This window comes from Rhinopithecus roxellana, chromosome 4 (assembly GCF_007565055.1).
Source record: "Rhinopithecus roxellana isolate Shanxi Qingling chromosome 4, ASM756505v1, whole genome shotgun sequence".
In the NCBI taxonomy this organism is placed as follows: Eukaryota; Metazoa; Chordata; class Mammalia; order Primates; family Cercopithecidae; genus Rhinopithecus; species Rhinopithecus roxellana.
Window position 1 is genome coordinate 17,276,543 of NC_044552.1, and position 22,562 is coordinate 17,299,104.

A 22,562-nucleotide genomic window follows, 5' to 3' on the forward strand; every position below is an offset into this window, starting at 1 on the left:
AGCCAAGGGAAAAAGGCCTGTGTCTCCACTTACTACCTCTTCAGAAGAGTGGCTGAGGAGTAGACCTTCCAGAACGGAGATCTTAGAAACGTCATAGAAAACTGGGGACTTCTAGGCTTTCTAGTCCGCCCTAAAGTCACATCTGAGATTCTGAGCAGCTCTGGCCCATTTCTGTGCCCCACCGCTGTCTGTCTGAGACAGAAGTCCCAGCTAAGCAGGGTCTAGAGATGAGCAAGCCCAGCTCCGTTGCTGGGTGGACAGAAACCTGGACGACGGGAGACGTGAACGGGCTTGCCTGGGATTCATTCCCACGGCCGTCTGGGTCGCCTGATGGAAGCCGGGACTCCTCGTTCAGACCAGGGCTTCCCAGCATGCCTCGCTGCCCCCGTTCCCTCCTGGCACCACTGATGTTTCCGATATCCTTAGTGGTATTGATAGATCTTACCAGATCACCTTGGAAAAAGGTTGTGCGATTTGTGCTTGTACTAGCAACGGATGAAAGTGCCTTCCCCCCACGCCATCACCAGCGCAGAGCTTTGCTCTTCTTTACTTCTAATTAGCAAGATTTTTTTTTTTTTTTTTTTTTTTTGAGACGGAGTCTCGCTCTGTCGCCCAGGCTGGAGTGCAGTGGCCGGATCTCAGCTCACTGCAAGCTCCGCCTCCCGGGTTTACGCCATTATCCTGCCTCAGCCTCCCGAGTAGCTGGGACTACAGGCGCCAGCCACCTCGCCTGGCTAGTTTTTTGTATTTTTAGTAGAGACGGGGTTTCACCGGGTTAGCCAGGATGGTCTCGATCTCCTGACCTCGTGATCCGCCCGTCTCGGCCTCCCAAAGTGCTGGGATTACAGGCTTGAGCCACCGCGCCCGGCCCATTAGCAAGATTTTTGCTGTTATTTGCTGCAAATACCCTCTTCACACATCCCGTCCCTTTCCAGATAGTTCTTCCCTTTGAAGATAAAGGGTTACTGATTTATTCATTTCTTGAGCTCCTACCACGTTCCAGGCCTTGGGACGGGTACTGTGGGTGACAGAAATGAGTTCATCCCAAGATCTTCCCTGGCAGAGCCTTTAGTGTTTGCACAAGATATGCATTGTAGATGCTTTATAAACATTAATGACCATGAGAGAAGAGCTGTAGCTTGGAGCAGGAACAGAGCCTGTGGAAGCCCAGAGAATGAGGTCCCTCTTCTGCCGTTGAATCTGGAGACATTTGACTGGGCCTGTGGCGATGCCTAGGAATTCAGAAAATGTGATCCCTGGTACTCCGGCTGGTGGGCAGTGACAGGACATGACTTCCTCTGAGAACTCGGAGTCCAGCAAGGTGGATGGTGTTATTTTGGTGCCTCTATGGCTTACCCAGGCTGCCTGGGTGACGTCTCACATCATCTGTCAGCAAGTGGCAGGGCCAGGGCTGGAACCGAGGCCTTCTCACTCCAGAGGCAAGGGTTTTGCAGCCCTTCAGGAGTACACTTTTGGTATCAAAACTTTGGAGCACATGATGCTGGTAAAATGGCGGAAAATGATTGCCGCATATATTAATTTCAATAGAAAGTAAGCCCAGACCTGTTTAAGAGGAAAAAACAAAATCCTCCTTCACCTGTGTCCATGTTCGGACTTTGTCAGGGAGTTGCTTGTGTCTGCTCAGAAGTCTTTCCTTTTTCATGGGGCTGGGTGGGGGCAGCGTCTTCAGCGTCTGCTGATGGCTCCAGGTTTGAGGGTTGGTGAAAACTCCGGTTGCAAAGACAGTGATTTTTCAAATCAGAAACCCGATATTGTTTGTAGTTGCTGAGAAAATAATATTGAGCAATGAAAGGTTTCTCCCTTCCCCTGAAAAAAAGAAACAGAACTCTTTCTAATGTAAAAATTTCATGTTTCATTTTTCATTTTGTGTATTTAACCAGAGCACCTGCAGGAAACAAAACTATTTCTCACTATTAACAAAAAAAAGTTCTAAGAAATATTATCATGCCTTCACTAGGCTTCTAACATGGAGAACCTTACCTTTTTAAAAATAACACATATCGTAAGATGATAGTGTAGGATCAGGTAGAGAAAAAATGATTTATACTCATCTATGAAGACCAGGGTATTGTTTGTGTACCAGGTAGCTTTTATGAGCTGGAGTTCAGCTTGGATATTTTCTGTTTTCAGTGTGAACCATTTATGGTATTTTTAAAAGAATGGGATGTTTTCATATGCAGACATTTATTCTTGGTGATTCTATTTATGTTTCTTTTAACACTGAAGACATTTTTTGAAGTGTTGGTGCCAGGACTTCAATTGTGTTAGTTTGTGGTTGGCTTCTGCCTCTGGTTGTTATCTGTATGCCTGTACTTCTGTCTTTATTTACCTGCTTACTGATGAGCAAACTCCCCAAGGTGAGATTCCCAGTCCGCTGGGATGGCCCCATCCTCTTTCCGTGGGTTACGACGGCTCCTGGAGGGACCCTGGTTTCCTGCCACATGTTCCTCTTGCTGATCCACCCCATTCCTCTTGAACAGAAGTTTTGTTGGCTCCCCAAATGTAAAGCAAGCCAGAAGCAAGATGATAAAGGGTGTTTAAAGCTGAAGAAGGCATGTGTGTATTCTCTTTCCTCTCTTCCCACCCTCTCTTGCCCACATGAATTCTCCCTCCCTCCGAGCTCAGCCCCAGCTCTCCTTCCTCCAAAAGGGACACCGTCAGGGTCCTCCGAACTCAGGACTTCTGCCCCGTTTCTGTAATATCTTCAGTTGGGTCGTGAGTTATGTGTGCACTGTCACTACTTCTGTAGGGTATTAAGCATCCATTTAACCTGTGCTTGATGACGGAAGTGTTCATGGCCCACATCGGGCTCCTGGGCCGGCCTGCAAGCCCACACAGGCAGCCGCCGTGCTGGAGTTTCTCTGGTCCTTAGAGCACTCAGCGTGGATCCAGCACACAGGGGCCCCTCTGCAGACGTCTGCTAATGAGAGGCGAGATATGCACCTTTTTAGCCCCATTCCAAAGTGAGAAATCACGTCTTGTCGTGTCTTTGGTCACTTGTGGCTCGTTAGGGTATGAAAGTAGAGTTGGGTCAAGAATGATTTCTTTATCACAAGCAATTTGTGAAGCCAGAGGATCGGTTAGTCCAATGCAGCCTGGCTTCTCTGGGCTGTCTGTGTAGTTCCTCCTTTCTCTGGTAAGCAGTGGTGCCTGTGGATGTCCTGCTCTACAGAGCTGCTGTGGCCTCTGGTTCGGAATGATCCTTTCCTAAGTTACTAACAACCAATAATCCCCTGCACAGCTCCTGTGACTTTCTCACTGATCTCTAGAGAGCTACCTTTGGTTGGCATTAAAAGGTTCACTCTGCAAGGAGGACCATGCATCCACGACACAGACAGTGACAGTCAGTTAAAGGTGGCTTTGCCGTGGTCAAGCCCCATGCCAGGGTGGGGACACAGCTTGTGGAAACGCTGTCACAGACTTTGCAAAGCTTATCATCATTAGGAAAAGCTGAGAGGACATTCAGGGCACAGGGACTTATGTTCTGGTTGTCAAGAGAGAACCTCATTGCCTGTGGCTCTCCTCCAGCAGCCACTGAGGCTGCCATGCAGGCCGTCACCTCCAGCCCCACCTTTCACCAGGTGACCACAGCAGGTCTCAGCTCTCAGGACCCCAAGGCCTTTCCTGTCCAGAACTGCAAGTCACAGAAGCTGTGGGTTGCACTTCTCCAGGCACAAGGAGGATAACGCCCCAAAGCCACACATCTCACACACACAGATGAGTGCAGACGTTCAGGTGTGCAGCCATTCATGGCAGCCCTGTTTGTAATGGCAACAGATTGGAGCCAACCCCCATATTCGGCAGGAGGGGAGTGGTCAGTGATGGTTCATCCATTTTCAGGAATACTTGGCAGCAATTCAACAAGAAAAGGAAGACGTCTGTGTGTTCACAGGGTTAAGTCCACTGTTAAGAAAAAGAAGCAAGTTATAGGATGATACCCATAATATAACCACATCTGTGTAAAATTTAAAGTCAATGGCGTATTTCTGTATTACATTTATATGCATGATGATGCACAGATAAGGGTTGGAAAGGACCATGCCAGACTCCTCAAACTGGTTATTTCCTAGAGAACTAGAATGGAAAGGGAGGGAGGGATGGATGGTTCCCACTTTTTCCTCTATTTAAAAAAGAAAAAAATTCTTGAATTTATTTGTCACAGTAAGATCATGTCCAAGTATCCATTTGAGTGAAGAGAGGGAGAGAGAGAAGGGAAGGGCGTCTGTGGGCCATGCTCTGTGTGTCTGGTAGTGATAGGTAGATTTCATTTGAATGTTCAGGCCTGACTGGAAGGCAGTCTGTGTTTGGCTACATCCTGCTGTCCATGGCCAGTTGGTCCAGAGCAAGTATGTCATCCACTTCATATCAGTCATCTTAATCTTCAAAGGGAGAAGACGGCCCAAGACACTTCTTTAATGGTCTAGACTTTATTTCCTGTGTGCTCTATTTCTACCTGATTGATTGGACACAAAATGAATCTCTGCCCCTTTTCAGGACTCACAGATCCCCGGGGGACACAGCTCGAAGCGCTGGGCAAGCTTTCCTATTCACGTTGGCCATGGTTTCCAGCGTGGGTGAATTCAGCTATCTCACCGAAAACACTGTGGGTGTCAAGTTGCTAGAAAGGTCCAGGTCTTTTGAAAACCAGTTGCTGTTTGACCTGGAATGGTTTTCAGATTGACAGTTGTTTCCAGCACACCTCAGCTGTTTTCACCTCTCTAGGAAAACCTCTTTGAAGCCGCCCAGAATCAGTGGTACTTGCTGTACCAAAAGCTACAGCAGCTTTCATGTGTTGAGGCAAATTTGTTTGAAGCCAACCCCAGATTTAAATAGATATGACTCAAATAGAAATGATTATAGCAGGGATCGAAAACTGTCTAGTAATCGCTCTTTCTTGAAGCAAGCTGCATCTAGGTTTCTTGTGTGGCAGTCAGGTGTGTGAGAGCGGCCCCTCCGCCTGCTGGTCCTGCTGCCACAGACTCACTTGCAAATGGAGCCCTAGAACCCCTGCATGGCTGGACTCAGAGGGCTTGAGATCTTCCGGTACTTAACTGAGTCTAGGGAGGAAACGGTTTTTTAAATTTCTAAATCAAAGAGCTCTTTTGGCCTGGCTTCCTAGAGGTACCCCGTCCTTCAGCTGGGGAACCGTCTCTCTCGGGCTCATACTCACTGACCAGCCTCTCCCTACAGCTGAAGACTTTTGCAGAACACTCTTTCTAGATTTTGCCTTCGTGTTAAGTCCCGGTGTCAACATTTCCTCCTGACTGCTCTGCTTGAGCAATCACCTGGCACAGGTGTGTGGAGGACGGCGTTCTTGGAGTGGGTTTCCTGGTTTGCATCTCACCCTGTCCACTGTGGGGAATGTGTGAGGGGCAGGATCTGCCAGGATCTCCAAACCCAGATTCTGGGAGAAGCGTGTAGCACGTGGGCTCCTCCATGTTTCGACTGAGTGTAGTGTGCATAGACGCCACTGCAGCCAGGTTGCCTTTGGGTGCCAAAGTGCCTATCATAGATGGCACAGGCTCTGCCAGTCCACGCACGGGCTGCATGGCCACGGGCTGGGAGATTTGGGGAAGCCTTTGTCACGAGAGGGGTGTTGAGGCAGCCTCGCAGGACTACTGTGGTTTGACTCAGTGGGGAGGGCAGGTGAGGGGCATGTCTTCCGTAGGTTCAGTGCTTCAGGGCAGGTCGGGGACGGGGAGGGGAGCCCCGCCTGGCGATAGTGGTGACAGTGGCCAGCACGGCTGAGGGTGGTGCTGTAGGTTCAGTGCTTCAGGGCAGGTCGGGGACGGGAGGGGAGCCCCGCCTGGCGATAGTGGTGACAGTGGCCAGCACGGCTGAGGGTGGTGCTGTAGGTTCAGTGCTTCAGGGCAGGTCAGGGACGGGAGGGGAGCCCCGCCTGGCGATAGTGGTGACAGTGGCCAGCACGGCTGAGGGTGGTGCTGTCTTCAGTTCTCCTTCCGGCTGCCTTGGAAGTTGTTAACCCTTCAGACTCAGCAAACGTTTATTGAGCGCCTACCTCATAGCAGGGACTGGGAATAAAATACAGAGAGAAGCGGAGCGCGTCCCAGCAGTAAGGAGAGACAGGCGTGTAAATCCTGAAACATGCATACCAGAGGCGAGGGCCCTGGGAACCCAGGAGAGGCAGCTGACACTGCAGGGCAGACAGCAAGGCTCCGACAAAGGTGAAAATTTGGTCCTAAATGATAACAGAGGTTTGCTAGGCAGTGATGGAGATGACAGTTGAGTTGGAGGTGGGATTCTGGGTAGAGAAAAAGCAGTACGTGCAGAGGCACAGCGCACACTGAGGGATGGGGCATGCAAGGAGAAGGTGTGTCCTGGCACTCTTGAGAGCTCACCAGCTTGGCCAGACTGGAAAAGCAGGCTCAGAGCAGATTAGCAAAGACATTGTTTGTTAAGCTGTGGGATCTGAACTTCGTCTTGCAGTAAGCAGAGACCCAGCAAAGATTCATGAATAAAGCCAGGTGACACATTCAGATTTCTTTTGCAGGATGTTGCCTCGAGGATGGAGTGGAGTGAGGGAGGTGGGTACCCCAGAGACCCTCGAAAGCTCTTGAAGTAATCCTCGTTAGCAGTGATGAAGGTCTGAACTGGGATGCTGGGGACTGGATTTTTTTTAAAAGTGAAAGGATCAGATTTGATCTGAAAATCTTCCATAAAGTGACATAACAAGGTTGAAAATGAAAGAAGGGTAAAGATTCTCTGGCAAGAATCAAGCAAAAGGAAGATGGCATAGCGATAGTTTTCATGAGATAAAATGGAATTGAAAGCAAAAGAAAAATTAATAATAATTAGGGTAAAGAGGGAAACTACATAAATAAAGGAACAATCCATTAAGAAGTTACAACAGCCAGAAACTCAGGCACCTCATCAGACATCTTCAGAAGACAGACAGAAAGTCATTTCTCAGGCTGGGGAGTCAGGGACGCCTGAGAGTACAGCCAGTGAGGCCGTAAGTACCCACAGCTCTGCCACCCAGGGATGTGAGTGCTCCAGGAAGCAGAGCCAGGTGGAAGAAAGGGACCAAGCTCAGCCATGGGTGGGATGTTCGTGTGATATTCATCAGTGGATAGAAATACAGGTCCAGGGCTCAGGAGAGAGGTCTAGGCTGGACTTGAAGATTTGAGCATCACAGTGTCACAGTGTATGCACGTAGGAAGCTAAGCCCTCGCTCTTGAATAAAACCGTGCAAGAAAATGCTAGGACAGCATGACCGGGGATTGACGGTGGGGCCATCCTCCAGCGTCTTGCTTTTATGTGGTGGTATGTGATGGACTTCACAGCCTGTGAACACATGACCTTGTGAGACACACACATCTTTGTTACTCCTGTAACCCGCCGTGTGGGTTCTACTTAGTCTCAGCTCTTTTGAGTACAGTCCTCGGGGTCCCCTGCAGGGTGCCTCGGGGCACTGTGGCCCCGATGTAGAGTTTGTGTTTTGCTTCCCCCAAGCTGAGATGCTGCAGCGTCTCATTCACAGACCCCAATCCGAGACGACCCTCGTGTTTGGCTGTTTTAGGTGCTGTGGACACTGGAAAGGGGAGGCTCAGTGACATGAATAGTAAGTCTGGGATGCTTTCAGAGGAGATGCAATTCCATAAGGAGTTTGAAAGAGAAGACAGGCTCAGTTTGGTGGAAACAACCGAGGGGAATGTCCATGGAGAGCATCCGCGGAGGGAAAGGGTGCGTCTGGTTCTGGGTCAGGACAGCACTGTGTGTGTGGCTGGCAGAAAGCCTGAGCTTCGTGGCGGTGGTGGTGATGGAAGAGGACACCTACTCCAGGGAGATTCCGTGGGTTGTGGCTGCTTGGTGGGGAGGGCCTTCGAGTCTGCAGTCCGAAGTGTAAATGGGAAGTTAAAGGGGGTTGGCTAAGACCCAGCGCCGGGTTGAAGGGCTCTCTGAGCACCACTGTTGTTTTTAGCCATAGGAAAATATGCCCTAGTTTACCAAAGACTGGTTTAAGCAAATCTGCTGTTTTCAGGTGCCCTGAATAATCACTGCCTGCCAGGCAATGCAGGTGGACCTTGCGTCTGCCCACACCTGCAAGGGAAGTGATCCAGCCTTATTTTAAAACTCTGAGAGTGAAGCAATAGCACCTAGCTAGTTTCATCACCTTATTACAGGCTGTGAACAAGCGCTGTCCATGCTTTTAAAAATGTGTTCCCCTCGGTGTGGCCAGACTACCTGGGGTGTTTTAAAGACGTGTGTGTGTGTGTGTGCGTGCGTGCGCGCGCACACACATGTGTACGTGTGTTGGGGTGGACAGTACCAAACCCTAGGTTTGAACTGAAGTATTATTTCTCTCCTTTCAGTTATCACCACAACTACTGCCGGCGTCAGGTTTCAGCATTCATCACTGGGCAGGGGCATCACCTGCTAGCTCTGGCCTTCGGTTCCCGTGGGAAAGCGAATGAAATGCATGGTAAAGGTTCTGGGCATGGGACAGAGTAGGTGCCTCCGAAATCTGAGTTACAGCCTCTTTCTCTTGAGGTCCAACTTTTCGTTCTCAGATTTTTCCCCGGCTAGTGGAGGTTAATCCCTGGCTCCTTCCGTGAGCGGTGCAGCCACTGTGAGTGCAAGGAGAGGACACGGGGGAAGTGGCTCGTAGGGCGTCCCTTTGCCATCTTAGGATGGCTGCAAAGGCACAGACTTCGCTGTCAGTTTGTAACTCTGGGCTGAACAGAGCAGAGCTCAGACCTTGGCTTGAGACTCCTACTCTTGGAAATTATTCCTAAGCAGAGTAGTTCAAGGATCATTTCAGCTGTACTGACCTGGGAGGAGGCAGAGCCTAGCCAGGGTAGAATAGGTACAAATGAAATATATCTAGCTGATGAAGTACCTCGTTCCGGGAGATCAGCCCCGCAGCACCCGAATGGAAAGCAGTTCGAAATCTCTTCTGAATGCTTGTCAGTGAGAGTAGATCTAGGCTGCAGTTAAATTGCATTATGGAATCTCATAGCTAGCAAAGGAGGGTAACGTTTCCAGGTGTGTTTGGTTTTTGCTTTCTGGTTTTTAAAACTATCCTTTAAGCTGAGGTTTCTGACGAACCCTCTGTAGCTGCCCCTACATCGGCAGTGGGCTTGCCACCGCACGGCTGCCCCAGTGAGTGTCCTCTGGCCTCCTTGGTGGCCGGGGCACTCTCTTCCACGTGCTTCCACATGTGGGCTCTGACCGAGGTGACCTAGGGCCTCCTTCTGTGCCGTGGTGCAAGAGGATGCAGCTGTCAAAAAAAATTGCCCATCAGACTGGTAGCAATGGCAGGCATGGAGAGGGTGGAGGGCTTGGAGAAGCACTGCCCCTTCCTGGGGAGGCCAGGGAGCAGTGACCTGCTGGTCCTTAAGCAGAGCAAGGAAGACGCCCTCCCACCCACACCTGCTGCGTGAACATCAGGCAGTGAGTGCTGCAGAGCGCAGGAATGCAGCTCGTCTCTCAGATTCACTCACTCCATAACAGAGGGGTGTCCCTCCCAGTGTGGAGGAGAAACAGAAGAGCTGCTGTTCTCACTTCTCTCCACTCTCCCAACCCGTGGACATTCTTTCTGCCCTGAGCTCCCGTGGCCCTCACCACGTCCAACCTTTGCACGTCTTGAGCCTCAGCCCTGCCCGTGCAGAACTGGCCAGCCCTGGAGGGCAGCACCCTGCTCTGGGCCAGCGTTTGCCTCTTTTTCGAAACAGCTTCTAGAGTGTGATCCCAGAGGGAGGACGTGGTGTTCAGCCGGAGGATTCGTCTGTGCTGTTCAAAAAGGATTTCCTAGATGCTGCACATCGTGTCCAAGCCTGAAGACAAGCAGCAGTCTGCAAAGCCCGTAACCCATCTGCAGCTGATGGACTCAGTCCATCACCAGCGAGGGGCTCCGAGAGCTCACTGGCTTAGCCAACTGCAAAGCAGGCACAGTGTTCCCAGCAGTGCTCTGTGCCTCCCTGAGGAGGGAGCTGTGTTTAAGGCAGGCTGCTGCGTCCTGCCGGGAGGGAGAGGCTGGCTCGGGAGGTCGGTACAGGAGACAGCTTGAAGAGCAGTGTGGCCCTCTCCCTGCTGGTGCCTGGAGAGTCGTCTGCCCTGGGCTTCTGCATCCTGGCGTGTGCAGTGCTGTATCTGCTGGTAACTATGCAGATGGGATTGCCCTTGAGGGAGAGTCGCTGGCGACAGTCCTGTCAGCTACCGTTTATTGAACACCCACTGTGTTCTGGCACTGCACTCAGTATTTTTCACATGTCACATTGACTTTCCTTGTGTCAAGTCCTGTGTTCAAGGGAAATCCTTCTGTCCCTCTCTGCCTTAAGGGAGAACTGAGCTGAACTGCCAGTTAAGAATGTTGCAGTTCTAAGAAGGTAGTGTGCTGTAGCAGATGTCATTTAAATGTCGAAGACAAATGGGACGTGCAAAACAAGCTGCCAGCCATGAGAGTGACTCGTGCAATGGGACTGTCTAGACCAGGGCTTGGCACGCTTTGTCTGTCAAGGCCCAGGTAGTATCTGGGGCTTTGGGGACTTCAGCTGCAGCTACTCTACCCTCCACCATGAGGTGAGGAGCCACAGACAGTAACGTAAATCGGCGGGCACAACTGTGCCCCCGTGAACATGGGCCCTAGTTCACCCACCCTGAGCTTTGCTGTTGGGCAGCAGGAGAATTACTGAGAGGAAACAAAGAGCTTCCGGGAGCCCAGCCAGGTCTGAAGCTTGGGGCTGGGTAGCCCCCAGTTTAATGCAGCCCCCAAAATGCCCAGCATCTTTGCCTTGTCTTTGCCTGTCGTGGTTTTCCGTGTGGGAGAGCGTGCTCACCACTCTCCCTAGAGGCCGCAGCAGAGCCCCACTCACAGGATGGAGGAGAGCGAAGGTGGAGGCGCGGGCCTGACAGTGCCCTGGACTGGTCGGCCTGCGCTGGACGGTGACTCCAGGGCTGCCTGCAGGTGCCGTGGCCAGCCTGGGAACAGTGCTGTCGGGGCACATTGGGTTGGTGGCCACATGTTTACAATTCTGAAACGGCTTGTCCCTCCTCATGCATTCCTTTCTTCACTTGGAACCGTCTGCAGGAGAGAGGTGCCAGGAGACTGATGGGTGATGACCACAGCCCTGGGCATTCGAGGAATCCGGGGGTCTAGGGAGAGAGACTGGCCCTTCACACAGTGCCAGTCCCTGCCAGGGCCATGCGCCGTGTGCTGCTGGTGCTGTGGGGTGCCCAGCATGGGGCTGAAGTCTGCTAAGGGGGGCCCGAGGAGGTGAGGGAAGCCTCCACAGAGAGCCTGGTGGGTATGTCAGGGAGGTTTTACCGAGAAGAGCCACACAGAAAGCCTATTCCAGAGAGAGAAGACCACAGGGACTTGGCAGGATGGCCGGGGGCAGGAGAGCACAGAACAGTTGGGAGACTAATGGCAGCCAGGGTTGCTGGCGTTCGGGGAGGCAGGGGCGATAGAGGGAGATGTAATGAATGGGAGGTCAGGAAGGGGTTGTGGACAGATGTTGAAGCACTGTGAAGATGGGTCTTCTCTACTTTGCAGAGAGAGCCACTGAATATTTTTCAGCAGCTGAGATGTGTGATCAGGTAATGTTTGTAAAAGATAAATTTTTCCCTAATGATACATACAGAGAATGCTCCTAGAATATCTACTGCTGATTTCTAAGCAGCAGCTTTCACTCATGGCAAGTTTTTGATACGGGTTGTTCAGGATTCACCTTCATTAAGTAATACCACGGAATGCCAGTGACTGCTGAGGCTGGCCCAGTTTTCATGAGTCACAGTTCTGTACATCAGCAAGTCCTCCAGCTGAACCGAAAGCACCTGATAGGACTTTCAGTGGTGAGATGGAGCTAGAGTGAATCTCCCTCGCCGCCTTCCCATAACCCAGCCCGTACTGGCTGGAGGAAATCCAGCATTCTGACTGTGCCCACTTTAGCCCTGCACTGAAATATCTTGAACAAAAATAAGCTTTTGAGTGCTCATCTGTTGATCTGACAAGTCAAATGTATGTCGGTTTTTGACTAACCTGAAAGAAGTCACAGGTGTTGGAGGGTTCATTTGCATGTTGTCTCACAGAATCAAACCAGAGGCTAAATCTTGTCTCTCCACTCTGACCTCCTCCTCCCGCCCCGCCCCATCAGTACCACAGAGTTCTTGGAAGTTGTTATTTGTAGTACTGTTTCCTAAATTTAGCGGGTGCAGGAAGAATCAGTGGCAAATGAGTGCTTTAAGAAAATACATCTTCAGTTTAGAACCCAGACTTAAAACATGAGTAATGCAGCCTAACTAAAGGAGCATATTTATCTGCCATGGCAGCTTTCTACAGTAATTTATTTGGGACTTTTGCTGTGATGCAAACAAAAAAGAGAGGAGAGGTCTTGTCTGCTGGACCTTGCCTGTTTTATTTTTTTGTGTTGACTTCCAGTACTTAGTGCATAGGCGTATGTAAGTTTTTCCAGGTGTAGTCTTCCTTGGGATGGGATTTCCAATTCTGCTTTTTCCCTTTAACCTTACATAATTTCTGCAAATGTTATGGGCTATGTGAACGTCATACCTGGAGGAGAAATAATCAAAATGCATGTATCCCAGGCACCGAGTTGGGCTTCCACACATGTAAGTGAGCATTTTCATGTGCTTTCTGTGGAATAAGGACACCTTGCAAAGAGGAGACAGCTCATCCCACCTGCAGTGTGCATCAAAAAGCAGTTTCAAGTTCGTGACTGCCGTCTCCTGGGTCTACGAGTGTGGCCAGACTGTTTTCACAGTTTGCTTGCAGTCAGGTTTGTACGACAGTGTAGTAGTCAGATTCATAGAGGTATAAAGGAGAAAGGTGGTTGTCGGGCTACGAGGAATGACGAGTTATTACTTGACAGGTGCAGGGTTTTACTTTAGGAAAATGAAAAAGTCCTGGAGATGGGTGGTGGTGATGGTTGCACAACAGTGTGAATGTACCTAAGGCCACTGAACTCTACACCTTAAATGGTTACGATGGTAAATCTTTTTTTTTTTTTTTTTTTTGAGACAGTCTCACTGTGTCCCAGGCTGTAGTGCAGTGGTGCGATCTCAGCTCACTGCAACCTCCGCCTCCGGGTTCAAGCGATTGATTCTCCTGCCTCAGCTTCCTGAGTAGCTGGGATTACAGGTGCGTGCCACCACGCCTGGCTAATTTTTGTATTTTTTAGTAGAGACGGGGTGTTACCATGTTGGCCAGGCTGGTCTCAAACTCCTGACCTCGTGATCCACCTGCCTTGGCCTCCCAAAGTGCTGGGTTTGCAGGCACGAGCCTCCACAGTGCCCAGCCTACGATGATAAATCTTACGTGCATTTTACCACAAAACAGTGTAGAGAGAGCTTGTCTCCAGTGAGAGAGTCCTGCTGTGTTTCTCATACCACAAAACAGTGTAGAGAGAGCTTGTCTCCAGTGAGAGAGTCCTGCTGTGTTTCTCATACCACAAAACAGTGTAGAGAGAGCCTGTCTCCAGTGAGAGAGTCCTGCTGTGTTTCTCATACCACAAAACAGTGTAGAGAGAGCTTGTCTCCAGTGAGAGAGTCCTGCTGTGTTTCTCATACCACAAAACAGTGTAGAGAGAGCCTGTCTCCAGTGAGAGAGTCCTGCTGTGTTTCTCATACCACAAAACAGTGTAGAGAGAGCCTGTCTCCAGTGAGAGAGTCCTGCTGTGTTTCTCATACCACAAAACAGTGTAGAGAGAGCCTGTCTCCAGTGAGAGAGTCCTGCTGTGTTTCTCATACCACAAAACAGTGTAGAGAGAGCCTGTCTCCAGTGAGAGAGTCCTGCTGTGTTTCTCATACCACAAAACAGTGTAGAGAGAGCCTGTCTCCAGTGAGAGAGTCCTGCTGTGTTTCTCATACCACAAAACAGTGTAGAGAGAGCCTGTCTCCAGTGAGAGAGTCCTGCTGTGTTTCTCATACCACAAAACAGTGTAGAGAGAGCCTGTCTCCAGTGAGAGAGTCCTGCTGTGTTTCTCATACCACAAAACAGTGTAGAGAGAGCCTGTCTCCAGTGAGAGAGTCCTGCTGTGTTTCTCATACCACAAAACAGTGTAGAGAGAGCCTGTCTCCAGTGAGAGAGTCCTGCTGTGTTTCTCATACCACAAAACAGTGTAGAGAGAGCTTGTCTCCAGTGAGAGAGTCCTGCTGTGTTTCTCATACCACACAACAGTGTAGAGAGAGCTTGTCTCCAGTGAGAGAGTCCTGCTGTGTTTCTCATACCACAAAACAGTGTAGAGAGAGCCTGTCTCCAGTGAGAGAGTCCTGCTGTGTTTCTCATACCACAAAACAGTGTAGAGAGAGCCTGTCTCCAGTGAGAGAGTCCTGCTGTGTTTCTCATACCACAAAACAGTGTAGAGAGAGCTTGTCTCCAGTGAGAGAGTCCTGCTGTGTTTCTCATACCACACAACAGTGTAGAGAGAGCCTGTCTCCAGTGAGAGAGTCCTGCTGTGTTTCTCATACCACAAAACAGTGTAGAGAGAGCCTGTCTCCAGTGAGAGAGTCCTGCTGTGTTTCTCATACCACACAACAGTGTAGAGAGAGCCTGTCTCCAGTGAGAGAGTCCTGCTGTGTTTCTCATACCACACAACAGTGTAGAGAGAGCCTGTCTCCAGTGAGAGAGTCCTGCTGTGTTTCTCATACCACAAAACAGTGTAGAGAGAGCTTGTCTCCAGTGAGAGAGTCCTGCTGTGTTTCTCATACCACACAACAGTGTAGAGAGAGCTTGTCTCCAGTGAGAGAGTCCTGCTGTGTTTCTCATACCACACAACAGTGTAGAGAGAGCCTGTCTCCAGTGAGAGAGTCCTGCTGTGTTTCTCATACCACAAAACAGTGTAGAGAGAGCCTGTCTCCAGTGAGAGAGTCCTGCTGTGTTTCTCATACCACAAAACAGTGTAGAGAGAGCCTGTCTCCAGTGAGAGAGTCCTGCTGTGTTTCTCATACCACACAACAGTGTAGAGAGAGCTTGTCTCCAGTGAGAGAGTCCTGCTGTGTTTCTCATACCACAAAACAGTGTAGAGAGAGCCTGTCTCCAGTGAGAGAGTCCTGCTGTGTTTCTCATACCACAAAACAGTGTAGAGAGAGCCTGTCTCCAGTGAGAGAGTCCTGCTGTGTTTCTCATACCACAAAACAGTGTAGAGAGAGCCTGTCTCCAGTGAGAGAGTCCTGCTGTGTTTCTCATACCACAAAACAGTGTAGAGAGAGCCTGTCTCCAGTGAGAGAGTCCTGCTGTGTTTCTCATACCACACAACAGTGTAGAGAGAGCCTGTCTCCAGTGAGAGAGTCCTGCTGTGTTTCTCATACCACAAAACAGTGTAGAGAGAGCCTGTCTCCAGTGAGAGAGTCCTGCTGTGTTTCTCATACCACACAACAGTGTAGAGAGAGCCTGTCTCCAGTGAGAGAGTCCTGCTGTGTTTCTCATACCACAAAACAGTGTAGAGAGAGCCTGTCTCCAGTGAGAGAGTCCTGCTGTGTTTCTCATACCACAAAACAGTGTAGAGAGAGCCTGTCTCCAGTGAGAGAGTCCTGCTGTGTTTCTCATACCACAAAACAGTGTAGAGAGAGCCTGTCTCCAGTGAGAGAGTCCTGCTGTGTTTCTCATACCACAAAACAGTGTAGAGAGAGCCTGTCTCCAGTGAGAGAGTCCTGCTGTGTTTCTCATACCACACAACAGTGTAGAGAGAGCCTGTCTCCAGTGAGAGAGTCCTGCTGTGTTTCTCATACCACACAACAGTGTAGAGAGAGCCTGTCTCCAGTGAGAGAGTCCTGCTGTGTTTCTCATACCACAAAACAGTGTAGAGAGAGCTTGTCTCCAGTGAGAGAGTCCTGCTGTGTTTCTCATACCACAAAACAGTGTAGAGAGAGCCTGTCTCCAGTGAGAGAGTCCTGCTGTGTTTCTCATACCACAAAACAGTGTAGAGAGAGCCTGTCTCCAGTGAGAGAGTCCTGCTGTGTTTCTCATACCACACAACAGTGTAGAGAGAGCCTGTCTCCAGTGAGAGAGTCCTGCTGTGTTTCTCATACCACAAAACAGTGTAGAGAGAGCCTGTCTCCAGTGAGAGAGTCCTGCTGTGTTTCTCATACCACACAACAGTGTAGAGAGAGCCTGTCTCCAGTGAGAGAGTCCTGCTGTGTTTCTCATACCACACAACAGTGTAGAGAGAGCCTGTCTCCAGTGAGAGAGTCCTGCTGTGTTTCTCATACCACAAAACAGTGTAGAGAGAGCCTGTCTCCAGTGAGAGAGTCCTGCTGTGTTTCTCATACCACACAACAGTGTAGAGAGAGCCTGTCTCCAGTGAGAGAGTCCTGCTGTGTTTCTCATACCACAAAACAGTGTAGAGAGAGCCTGTCTCCAGTGAGAGAGTCCTGCTGTGTTTCTCATACCACACAACAGTGTAGAGAGAGCCTGTCTCCAGTGAGAGAGTCCTGCTGTGTTTCTCATACCACACAACAGTGTAGAGAGAGCCTGTCTCCAGTGAGAGAGTCCTGCTGTGTTTCTCATCATCGTGTTATGAGCTGTGACCTTGCTTCTGATCGGGGAGGAGTGGTTCAAATTTAAATTTGGCTTTTAATTCTGTTTTTTTTTCGGGGTCAGGCTTCTGGGAATGTGGTGAAAGTAGCTCTTGAGAGGTCACTGGCTGGTTTCACTCCGTTGTGAATTGTGGTGGAGGGTCCATGTGAATACAGTGTGTGCAGGGGCTGCCCAGGCCAGTGCAGCAGGGCACCCGACGCCTCCCTCACGGGACTCACGGTCAAATAACAGACACCATTGCCGGAGGAGGACCCCTCCTGGGCTCGCCCGTGCTGGCACGACTGCCGTACGGGCTGAGATGAGAAACCGGGGCTTCTAGTCGTGACGTGCTTATTAGCAGCCAAAATAACGTTTCTATTGCGTGATTTCCTGATCCTGGCCCTTAGAAACGTGCTCTCCTCCTCCTTGTGTTTTGAACAGGCCCCTGCAGGGATCCAGTTCTGTCCTGTGACTGGTTTCTGCTGGCTTTGCAGGAAGAGAGACGTGGCTTCTGAAGGGCTTATCTTCCTTGTGGAAAGTAGAATGTCAGCTGGTCCTTCAGAAGACTTGCCTTCTTACAGTGCCTCAGAAAGAGAAGAACAGTGAATGTTAGAAATCATACTTGAAACAAGCGAGAGTTTGATCTCTGTCTTTACCAGTCGTGAAATCAGAACCTTGGCCCTGCTTTTCAGGGACCTGCCTCCGTATCGTTTTAAGTGTAATCTTTAGTTTCAGGCCCAAAGAAAGGTAAAAACCTTACTTTTGGTGGTTACTATACTTGTTGAAACAGAAAACTGAGAAGTATTAGAGCCTTTGAGAAGATGGACTTAGCTCTAGGCGCTGGTTCCAGAAGAGCTGCTGGAATACTTTCTGAACTTTCTTCTCCTCCAAGTGACATCTGCTGTTTCTTTCAAAACCTAAACACAAAACCTCCACTAGAAAGCTTTCCTTAGCAGACCTCCCATCTCTCCTGCCTCTTGCCTGCATCTGCCTAATTTTGGCATCGCCTGGTTTTATACCAGTTGTTTTATACTAATGGTTTTATATGTGCTGTTTGGCGTTAGTAACATTCAGTGTACACGTGGGCCCCTCAACACGGATGGAGACTGTTTCTTCTTCCCCCCTTTCCCCTCTCTGGTGCTCACTTCATCATGTTAAAATGCCGTCATCAGCTGCTCTTTCTTTGTCCTCACCAAAATCATGATGGTCTTGAAGCGTACACAGAGCCCCTTTCTCCTAACGAGCTTGTTTTCTGTATTTCAGTGCACTCGAGATTGAAGCCCAGTAACTTGACATTTAATAGCCTCAAAAAACTTTATGTTAATTGGCTTCCCACCAGTCTGCTTTTTTGGAACATCATGGAAAGTGCTGAATTCTTATTTATTTAGTGAGAATTTTATTGCAACAGGAAGACAACCCATTTTATCTTGACTTTTTCAAATAGTAGCGGTAGCATGAAGGAGTGAATACCTTATAGGAAACCCTATACTAATGGAAACATTGCTGCTGTTTTTATTACTTACACATTTTTCAGATTGTTCTGGAATTTTTGCTTTTTTTAAACCTCCAAGTTTGTTATACTTTCCATAATTTATCTAAACATATCCTTTATTTCTATTTCTGTAAACTTCAAAACTGGAGAGTGGTCCTGTCTTTAGGACCTATGTGGTGAAACCATCGATTCCACATCACGTTAGAACATTTGCAGAACTTAACTTCTGTAGTTAAGCGGGCCCAGCTTTCTTGTGGCACTGGGGGACTCATGCTGCTTTCTGAATTAGTAATTAACTGTCGTGAATTGTGCACATGTGCAGGTATCTGAAGCTGGTTTAAGGCAACTCACATTCTGTAGTCTGTGGCTTGGAAGAGACTTTCGTGCTTTGTTAATAACTAAACCAAGATAAATAGGTGTTCCTGGGCGGCGAGCAGCTGGACCTTTTTGACAGTTTTGACTCCTTCCTGGACCGAGTTTGCATGTTCTTATTGTGGATCACGCCGACTGGCTGTCAGCCGCGTCCTGTTCCCGTGGCCAGGAGGGACGCTGGTGTCCCTCGAGCGTGTGTGGGTGGCTTGTCCTTTGCAGGGTGTGGGCCGAAGCCCAGCTCTCGCTTCATGGTTGCTAGGACAGAGGATGATGCTTTGCGGGGTGTTTTTCTTTCCTTACACTCATCTCGCAGTGTGGTCTTTGTGCGCATTGCACTCATCCTCCCGCTCATCGCTCCACGGACATTTCAGTGGGTGCCTGCGACGTGCCGGGCACCCGTGCAGGGAAGTTTGTTATCGTTGCTGTTGTTATTCCGTCTTCGACAGAATGTAATCTTGACTTAGGTTTTATATTTTTATCTGTCCTGCCTTAACCGCAGGGGGTCCCCACATTGTGGTTGGGAGCCATTTTGTTCCTCTGTAGAGGATCCACAGATGGGAAACTGCAGCTCCACACGCCCACCCCCGCACATGTGGGCAGGGCCAGCGTGGCCGAGAGCTGCCCCTCATCCTGGGTGGTTCCCAGATGGAGAGAGGGCCTTTGCCGTCCTCCTGTGGGTGGATTTGCCCACCTGACAAGGTGCTCCTGGCTCATGGGACCAACCTGATTTGGTCCTTTTATGCATCGGGTGCCACAAAGGGGAACACAGCGACACATGGAGACGGCCATGGGAAGCACAGCGCCGTCCAGTCCCATGGCTGGTACTTAGAGTGAATGCTCTCAGCCAGCACAGAGCTAGTCAGCAGACCCTCTGTCCATTCTCTTCCTGTCCTTCTTTTTGTTTTTCTTTCCTCTCGATATGTAGACCAGGCTGATTTTAGATTCTGCTAGAATAAAGTGGCTGTGAGTCAGCATCTGTGACAGGCGGGCATTTCCATCGCGTCTTAAGCTTCCTTGCCAGATGGAAGTCGCTGACACTGAAGATGGCTCTAGAAGGGAAGGTGGGAACTTGAGACTCCTTCTGGTCTGTCTGGAGGTCCTGGTCTCCAGGGAGGGTGGAGGAAGAGTGTGGGAGGAACGGATTTCACAAGCTTCTGGACTGATCGACTGCCAACTCTCACTTAAGAGTAAAAGGAAAGAAGTGAATGAGTCATTTCAACGGTGGCTGCAGGAGGTATGTGCATCTATACCGACAAGCTTGTTTGACCTCCATGAAGGAAAGGACTGAACTTACTTTTAACAATAATATTTCCTTTTCCGTTTGCTTTCCCTTTAAGTCCCAGCTGTACTACCTCTCTGGGTTTGAAGATACTTGAGAGTTTCAGACAACTGCTCAGTGTTCCCAGCAGAGCACAGCCCACGGGCCGGGAGAAATGAGGACAGAGACAGGAGGAGGCAACTGGGGAAGACAGAATGAAGGCAAAGGAGGGAGAAGCTGCTGCGTCCCTTTCCTCTTCCACCAGCAGATCCTAAATTAACCCTTGGCATGGCTGAGGCCCATTTGGTCTTAAGGGAGATGTTCCCATGTGGATAAACAGCAGTAAAACTCATCTCCTTCAAGAACCAAAAGGGCCTTTACTGGAAGGTGTAAAGATTGATGCAAAGCGGGAAGCAAAATATACAGAAACTGTGAGGGGAAAAATGTTTTTGATTCACACTGTACAGAAACTGTGAGGGGAAAGTGTATTTCTGACCCCTCATCACTGTGGAAGGGGCCGCAGGGATCCTCTCACTTAGGTCTTAGTTGCGGTGAACAGACCCTGCTCTGACCCAGTTTCAGCAGGAAACAGAGCTCTTACTAAGAGAGAATCAAAGCTCACGGTTCCCTCAGAATAGATGGAGAACAGGTTTTAGGCTGAAGTTCAGGAGCCATCCCCAGAAAACTGGCCCCAAGCTTAGCGCCCACTTTGCCCCGAGCCAGCCCACCTGTGCCCACCTGCACCAGCGGCGTGTGTTCTGTCCCCGCCCGGCGCCCACGAAGCCCACGTGTGCTTCCCAGATCCCACTCGGTAGCTCCCTGTCTGACTCTGAGGGTGGACCCTTGGGTCCATGAAGCCAGGTCGGGAGTCCCTCATCGCAAGGGCGGTTGGGACACGCGTGTGTCTGGTGCCTGTGTTGGAAAAGGAGGACTCGCAGTGTCAGGAGTTATAAAATGTGTAGGGGGTGTGGAAGGATTAGGGGCAGCTACACATTCAGTCGTTCCTGTTAGCAAATACAGCACAAAATTCCTAACAATAGGAGTTAATGGTAAAAGTTTAATTAAAAAATGCAAAAATTATTTGTGAATAATCATTGAAGATGTGCTGCATTGTAACTCCATCTTCCCAGGAACCTGAGATTGTTTGTCTATGTCACTCTTCTCTCTGTCTCTGTGCTTTTATTCTTCAAAGTTGGTTACTTTTCCAGTTTCTGATGTGCTCCCCTCACCCCTAGTATTGTCTGTGACATGATAGCAAGATTCTGTGAGATTAGGCAATTAAGAGAGGAATAATTTAAAAATAATTCATCTAATTCTTCATCAGGCTATAATCTCTTACAAAGAGAATATCAGAGTTTTATGTTTTGTGTTTCTACTTGGCAGAGCTCTTGAAACATTCTTTCAGTCCCCCCGAAAGAGAAAGAGCCAGTTTTTTTAAAAAACTAAATCTCAAATTTAGCATGCCTGTTATAGCATGAATTTACGTAAACCTTTTTCTGAGTGTTATAGAGGAGCTTATGAAGTTTATTTTTTTCAAGTTTGGCCATTCTTTAAAAGAGAAAAAAGTATGTTTGTTTGGTATATAAACCTTTATTGTCCTGAAAAGCAAGCAAAATGAAACCAATTATCCCTAGGGTAAAGCTCATGTTGGTGCATCCGTGAAATCGTAGCTGTCATGATACTAAAATTGATGTAGAAAGCTGTAATGTGACACTATAGTTTTCACTCATTATGTTAAGGCTTTTACGAATAGTGCTTCCTTTTTGAATATTCAGATTCCTAAATGAAACATATAAAAAATTTGGAATATATAAACTAGCATCTGAGATGCTGGTTTTGAAAGTAGTTGAAACTTACTGAAAAGCACTCCAGTATTTCACTTTTTTGACGTGTCCTTTGAGTTTTGCCTAAACCTACAAGCTGTTTGCAGACCAAAGCAGGATTATTTGTACGCATGGTCACGGAAAATAACCAGGAACTTTAATTAGTTTTTCTGCAGTTCCTTGGCAACAAAAGACGAGTGAAAAACTTCTCCTTTTTATTTTTTATTTTTTGACCTGAGTAAATAGTTCCTTAAATACTTTTCTCCACTGAGTTTCATGTTTTTATTTTTATGTTTTTACTTTTTATTATTCTGCAGGGAGTTAAATACCTGTGCATCCCAGCAGCGGATTCACCGTCTCAAAACCTGTAAGTTTCTTTTTTCTGTCTTATTTGGAGACATTTTAAAAAATGAATAGAGGATGGTAAAGTCAAAGAAGTAGAAGACTGTGACGTCGTCAGAGCTCGTGGAACCCTTGCTGACCCTGCAGGCCTGGTGCCCCAGGGAAGAGGCTGTGAACCTGCGACGTCGATGCTGGGCACGCTGGGATGAGCTGTGGCAGGAGGCTTCTTGCAGCTGACTGGTCCTTCCGTTATGCAGAGAGACTCACGGGATGTCCACAAGAAGGGTCTGATGTTTAAAAAGGGTACCTTAAACCTTTAGTGTGCTCATCTTTCCTCTAGAAATAAAACCGTAAGCGATTTGTTGGGTTTTGTCTAAAGCAGCACCGTCCAGTAGAAGTAGATAGTAAGCCACAAATGGGCAGTTTTAAATTTTCTAGAAGCCACATTTCAAACAGCAAGCAGAAACAGGCAATATTAATTCCAATAATACATTTTACTTAATCCAGTATATCTGAAATACTATTTTGATATGTACTCAATATAAAAAATTAATGAGCAAGTTTACGTTCTTCTTTCATACAAAGTCTGGTGTACTGTTTCATACTTAGCATGTCTCAGGTCAGCCCAGCTGCATTTCCAGGGCTTGAGAACCCCAGGAGGCTGGCAGCTGCCTTACGGACAGCATGCTGCGGAAGCCTGGCTGAGTTGAACGAATAGGTCGTTCTGGCTTAGGAAAGTCCGGTCCACTATTTCTTCGTAGC

General features: G+C 48.8%; 1 protein-coding gene across 5 annotated transcripts in view; it reads left to right on the forward strand.

Moving 5' to 3' along the window:
* The window catches only part of DUSP22 (dual specificity phosphatase 22), a 61,224-nt gene that overhangs the window by 22,420 nt on the left and 16,242 nt on the right, over positions 1 to 22,562 (forward strand). For 4 of the 5 annotated variants that reach the window (XR_004056798.1, XM_010374184.2, XM_030928610.1 and 1 more), the window contains exon 4: positions 21,776 to 21,825. Coding sequence is in view for 4 of the 5 variants with exons in the window: in XM_010374184.2 (XP_010372486.1) it covers positions 21,776 to 21,825 (50 nt within the window). In the remaining variant the exon portion in view is untranslated. Of the gene's footprint in view, positions 1 to 8,354; positions 8,465 to 21,775; positions 21,826 to 22,562 lie in introns of all 5 variants that reach the window. The other variant, XM_030928609.1, reaches the window with a different exon arrangement.